Here is a 6,310-nt window from a genome sequence, read left to right on the forward strand (position 1 = left end):
GTTCCATCTGACATTTTTCCAACCATTATTTTCTTTGCTCCTGTCCTTAATTCACTTTCTCACTTATCTATCTCCTTTTCGCTGCCTATTTTTCCTCAGATTTTTGGCCACTTTACTTTAAGATGTATCTCTCCTCCTCTCTACTTCATTTTCTCTGCCCTCCCTCCACTCTTAAGGCCTGTCAGTGTTATGTAATAAGAACAAGAGCCTCTGCACCACCAGCCCCCCCCCCCCCCTCTCCTCTTTCTTCTAGTCTCTCACAACAAATCCACAAGACACATCATCGTCCACAGATTGTTCATCTTCATCCTACTGTGACTTGATTACTTACAATTTATCTTCACAATTCATTTTTACAAAAAAAAATCCAGAAATTCTGGTCTGGGAATGTGGAATAAAAAAACCTATGATAGATGATGACCATAACTGGGAAGCTTACAGCTATTCATAATTGTCAAAGACTCCGAGAGCTACAGTACATTAAAAGTCTTTTCAATCATAAATGATGAATATGGTCGTTTTTTTATCATAACTTGATTTAATGTTGTGTTTCCATCTAAACTTTGAGAAAGACATTGAGTATGATAAGCAGAACAGCAAATTAAAACAATTTAGGCTAAGCAGGACGATGGTGTCCGCATTCTTTGCATCAGTTTTTACCCTCTCTCCTCTCGTAATACTCATAAAAGCTTGCGTTCAGGGGGTCATTTCCTGTTATTAGTTTGGATTATGTTCTCACAGCACAGTTTGGGCCCCTCCGAAACTGCTTCCTACTCCCTCTCCCTTCCTACTTCCACGCCGTTTGCGCGTTCATGCGGACGGTCCGCCACATTGAGTGCCAACCGTAATGAGGGCAGAGTGGTAGTGGCACCGACGCCGGGCTTGTTGAAAATGCGTAACACCCTTTGCTGCACGATTGGGGACCTTTCTTCTCTTAATGTGAGCTCCGTGTGACTTCGCCGGTTAACATGTAGGAATTTTAAAATCGTAAACTACACTAACATTTCATATCACCATTCACAGGTTAACAATGTGGCCCAAAGGTTATATTGTGTTTAATAAAAAATGCTCCTGTCTCAGTGCAACTGTTCTTCACAAAATAGCCTCAACTCAAAAAAGTTCATGTAACTGTGAAGACTGCACCTGAATGCCTCTTTGTCGCCCCAATATCTGTATATTGATGGATTTACCTGGAAAATAGAGCTGGAGAGAAATAAAAGGAAATTAAGTAACTGAAAGCCAGCAACAAAATCCTCATTAACAAAGTGAACTCGTGATCAGAGTGACGGAAAGAGATTAGGTGTTCCCAGAAACACAGGGAGTTAGCAGAGACAGAGAATGTGAACAATTCTTATTGTTGGAAGGCTGTTCACCTCCTCTGTTTGATTTCCCAATCGTGTGTGAAGCCTTTTGAAGTGCAGAAGTTCAGCACAGGGTGCAGGATTTGTCTTTTGTGCATTCCTTGTAAGAAGGGAATCACAGAAAAGTTTAAATAAATAACCTGTGCATTATTAAGTCTGTGTGTGTGTGTTGCAGGGTAACAGAGTTGATGGGATACACCGCTGAGGATCTGCTGGGTCGCTCAGTCTATGACTTTTACCACGCCCTGGACTCAGACAGCGTCACCAAGAGCCACCACAACTGTAAGCACACACAGTTCACATGTATACACAATCAGGGGCAAAAAATTAATACAGATTCACGCTGGTGAACCTGCATGTTTTACCAAAAAATGGAAGTGTGTTGATTCAAGGTGGTGAAAAATACCATTACGCTTGAAATGTGTTTAGTGATTCAGAGGACCAGTGAGAGCTCTGCAATTTGGATTATATGAATTTAAGGATTCAAAGGACCAATCACTGGAATTGATCAGCTATAGTATGTAATCGTGGTTTTAATTATTATTTGTGTGTGTGTGTAAAAAATTACCCACATACACACTCCAGATGCGACCAGCACAGGTGGTGTTAAATCACCCCTGTCACCTAGAGAAATGAGCAAACCAATAAAACAAACTAATTAATAAAGCCGGACTATGGTAGTTGCCAAATAATGTTACTAAGTACCTACATTGCCACATTTTCGCAATGGTGATGACATGTGACCCTTATTTTTTCCCTCACATCCTCATGGCAAAATTCTAAAAAATGTTTAAATATGAATATCAGGCAAGTTTTCTGTAATGCGTGTGTGTGTGTGTGTGTGTGTGTGTGTGTGTGTGTGTGTGTGTGTGTGTGTGTGTGTGTGTGTGTGTGTGTGTGTGTATAGAGTAGGAGCATGGTATTAAGATGTCTTGTCTTTATTAAATCAAGCATGGCCACTGATGACCTGATGAGGTTTGCACATCTGCTGCCACAAACACAGCGGACAGGGGACCAGGTGGCCTCTGTTATATTCTGTTCTGTTCTAATGACTGTGTGTGTGTGTGTGCGAACAAGGTTTTGAAGTGTCATGGCTTTTCTCTCTACTGACAGTACGATATAATTAGAAGCTCTGAACAGAACATCAGTGACAGTACAGGAGGAAAAGTGGTAATTTATTTCCTTAAAACCACCCCTTTAACGTAATGGCAGTATGTTCCTGTGTTTACACTGTGTGTACACTGCATAAAACATCCTTCTTATGGACAGCATCGCTGGCCAATGATTCCTGACTTTTAGAACCAAAACTACTTTATTATTAATTTTTATTTGACATCTTACTTTGCTGACAAAGTATTTTCCCAAAGAACCTTTAGTAAATTAAGCCAAACTTCTGTAATGTATAATTGTTAAACACACTGTTACTATAAAACAGCCGTACAGAACAAAAAAAAGACCAAAACAACCATTTAGGACATTGATTTAGTATTTGTAGTGGTTTTACACCAAGTCATCATCTTAACTAACCCCTTTAAACTTTTTTTAAAACAAGAAATAACCCAGCAGTGAGATTCTCCTTTTCAGTGTCTGTATCTTGAAACTAAAAAAATAAACACAAGATTAAGGAACTGACTTCAATATCAGATTTTAGGACTCAGAGTTTCTGTAGATCGTTAGTTTTGTTTGAATATGGATTTGTTGTTGTTTCTTTACCTTTGGTCTTAATCATCTGTGTCTACAGTCCTAAACTGGCTGAAATCTTCTGAGATAAAGGGCTCTATATCTCACACACAGACAACTGGCTCTCACGGTCAACGTGACCAGCCTGTCGATCAGCACATGCTAACAGCGTTCTGCTGCATGTAATGCTGCCCTAAGCTTCCTTATACACACACACACACACACACACACACACACACACACACACACACACACACAGTCACTGCCCTTATGTACACTCTCTGACCACAGTCCTGCTCCTTTCCCACGCCAGTGCTGAACTTTGGTCTGCAGCCAGCACATCTCCCTCTCAACTCAAACATCCGACTTTGTCCAGCTAAATGATGTTTGGTTGATTTCACAGCCTCACACACAATAAATACATGGATATTTAATGAATAATTCAATAATTAGAAATGTAAATACAAAAAAAATTACAAATTAAGCACAAACTACAGTACATACAGCTGCACTGAGCTTTGACAGTATCTCTGTCATTGACATTAACAGACTGAAGTACTGTAGCTTTCAGTTCAAGGTATTTTCTCATGAATGGTTAGTTTCCTTCAGGTAAGATTATTCAGTTTGTACTTCATTACTCCGCTGTACAGTAAAATAAGAGCACCTTATAACTCAAACAATGATCATTTTGTTAGCATTCAATAAAAATATCTTTGTCAAAGTATTTTATTGAAACATCATAGGAGCTAATTTTTTTTTAACTGAATGGCAAAATGTTTGATATAATTCAATAGTCTTTAAAAGTGGGTTGTAACATGGTCTTGGTCTGTAGAGGAGCATGTTTTCCTAACTGATTTGACTCTCCACACTACCACGGACTTATATTTTCAAAACACAATTAATGACCAAACATTTAATGCTGAATCTCCATTATTGCTTAATGTGTGAATATGAGCGGTTAGGTGCTCATGATGACTCATTACAATCATAAAAGAGTTCTGGGCAGGACAAAGACTGAGTTGAGAGGACAGCTCATTCTGCAACATAAAACCATCTTCACGGTCATGAGTATAATTATGGACAAGTAGCTCAGTTCATACTTGAATTGCCTTGAGACACCAAACACAATAGCTCGTAACAATAGTTCTTTCCCACTTCTCTCTCTCTCTCTGCAGTGTGTACCAAGGGTCAGCAGTCAGTGGTCGGTATCGTATGCTGGCGAAGAACGGAGGCTACGTCTGGGTAGAAACCCAGGGAACTGTCATCTATAACAGCCGCAACTCCCAGCCCCAGTGCATCGTGTGCATAAACTATGTCCTCAGGTAAGTACGGTCATGCTGGGAGACACAGTTCTGGAAAACTGTAGGAGGAAAGATGTTGAATTTGGGCGAAAAGTGTTTATTGTTTTAGATGTTTGGGTTAATTAAAATAATTGTTTCAGGTAGCAGATTATGGAAAAACCTGCAGCATGCTAAAAGTAAGGCTGCAAATCCCATTAAAAGGTTTGTGTGCTCTGAAAGCTGCACTGTATCCAAACAAAACCCAACTCACCGTGCTGTCCTTCTCCAATCCTGCAGCGACATTGAGGAGAAGTCGATGATTTTCTCCTTGGAGCAGACAGAGTCCCTGTTCAAGCCATGCCACATGAGCAGCTTCTTCAACGCTGGAGGTGAAGGCGTGGCCGGAGAGGCGGGAGATGCCCTCTTTACCAAACTCAAAAAGGAGCCGGAGGACCTCGCCCAGCTGGCTCCAACACCTGGAGATACAATCATCAGCCTCGACTTCCGTCTGTATTGACTTCTGTCATCTTTTAAGTGCATGTGTTGGGCTCATTATTATGTTAGCTTTAATGCAAAAAAACACCTTGTAGTGCATTACATAAACGTGGCAACTTACCAAAAATGAAAAAGACGCTGTTAAAATTGTGTTTGTAGTCAGTTAAATAGGTATGATGTGCACAAAGCATTCTCATCAATTCAAAGTGGTCACCTCAGCTATGTTCAAGCTCTTGATTTTAACAGGCACCTGCCAGCCAGTCAGAAAGTAGAAAAGTATTTTCCATGGTATTAAATAGTTTGAACTTCAGGACTTTAACCACCTCATTTAATGCTATAAAAGCTACTTAGATTAGATAGGCTAGACAAACATTTTGTAAGTTAGTTTTATTGAAATTTTCAATTACAGTACGTGCATTAGCTGTCTTGTGTTTGTCAAACCTTTTTGGCACTTTAATTCTTGATCCCGTCTCTTTACAACTGACTTATTTATTTTGCAGGCCGCACTCACTTCGAGGAGCCCCAGCAGCCAGCTGGATACGCACAGGCGCCTGCTGCATCTATGCCCCCTCCGGAACCTCCATCCTGGGCCAGCGAGAGCCACAAGCTTGCCCCTCCATCAGGCCAAATCTCTGCACCAGTTCCAAGGGACATGGTTACCATGGCCAGTACGTTCACTGTGCAGCGGAATCCGCCACCGGGCAGCGCCACTCCGAGCCTCAGCAGCTGCTCCACGGTGAGGACAAGGAGGGAAGGCGGGATTGAGAGACTGAATGTTAAATTGAAAGGAGTAATTAGTTAGTGAGCGAGTGACTGGTTGTGTTTGTTTCATAGTTTGTTCTTTCTGTGTCCAATGAGGCCTGGGGGGGTTAAAGGTCACAATCTGTGGGCAGTGTGTGTGGGAATAACGGGGGTGGATATTTGGAAGGAACAGGCTCTTAGCAGTGAATAGTGCCTTTGTCAAAACCCATCTCTCGCTCTTTGTTTCGTTCTTTCTACACTTGGTTCTTCCACTTTTGTCCCTTTTTCTCTGTGCTTGCCATCTTGTTCCTCTTTGCGCTCTCCATTTCTGTATCGCCTTTTCATTTCCTCCATCTTGCTTCTCTTTTACCTCTGCAGCCCAGCAGCCCAGGTGATTACTACAGCTCAGTGGAGAGTGACCTGAAGGTGGAGCTGACAGAGAAGCTGTTTGCTCTCGATACGGAGAGCAACAACAGTCCTGCAAACACGGAGGTGTGTCCTTCTCTTTGTCCCATGAATATACTTATGTCTAAAACTTACTCTCTGTGTCGTCAGTTCATTGATTTGACTTACGAGGCCTTGTTTACTGAATCTGGTTGAAAACTTGGCTTTCCTTGGCTCTTCCTTTTTGGGAATCAAGGAGAAGATGTTTCCCATGTTGAATGACATTTTTAGTCTTTCTACAACTTCGCAAGCAGAATATCATACAAATTATATCTTTTTTCAGGGTTGTCATAAATCAGTTATTTTAAA

At 41.2% G+C, this 6,310-nt stretch overlaps 1 protein-coding gene across 1 annotated transcript in view; it reads left to right on the plus strand.

The window, feature by feature from the left end:
• Positions 1-6,310, plus strand: part of LOC119912382 (endothelial PAS domain-containing protein 1-like) — a 52,616-nt gene that overhangs the window by 36,425 nt on the left and 9,881 nt on the right. Inside the window, 6 exon segments of the mRNA XM_038731558.1 lie at positions 1,537-1,643; positions 1,880-1,891; positions 4,228-4,363; positions 4,619-4,827; positions 5,317-5,552; positions 5,936-6,049. Of these exon segments, the coding sequence (XP_038587486.1) occupies positions 1,537-1,643; positions 1,880-1,891; positions 4,228-4,363; positions 4,619-4,827; positions 5,317-5,552; positions 5,936-6,049 (814 nt within the window).

The sequence above is a fragment of the Micropterus salmoides genome, unplaced genomic scaffold (assembly GCF_014851395.1).
Source record: "Micropterus salmoides isolate LMB-PRFRI ecotype aquatic unplaced genomic scaffold, ASM1485139v1 Ms_hic_scaffold_2, whole genome shotgun sequence".
Classification (NCBI taxonomy): Eukaryota; Metazoa; Chordata; class Actinopteri; order Centrarchiformes; family Centrarchidae; genus Micropterus; species Micropterus salmoides.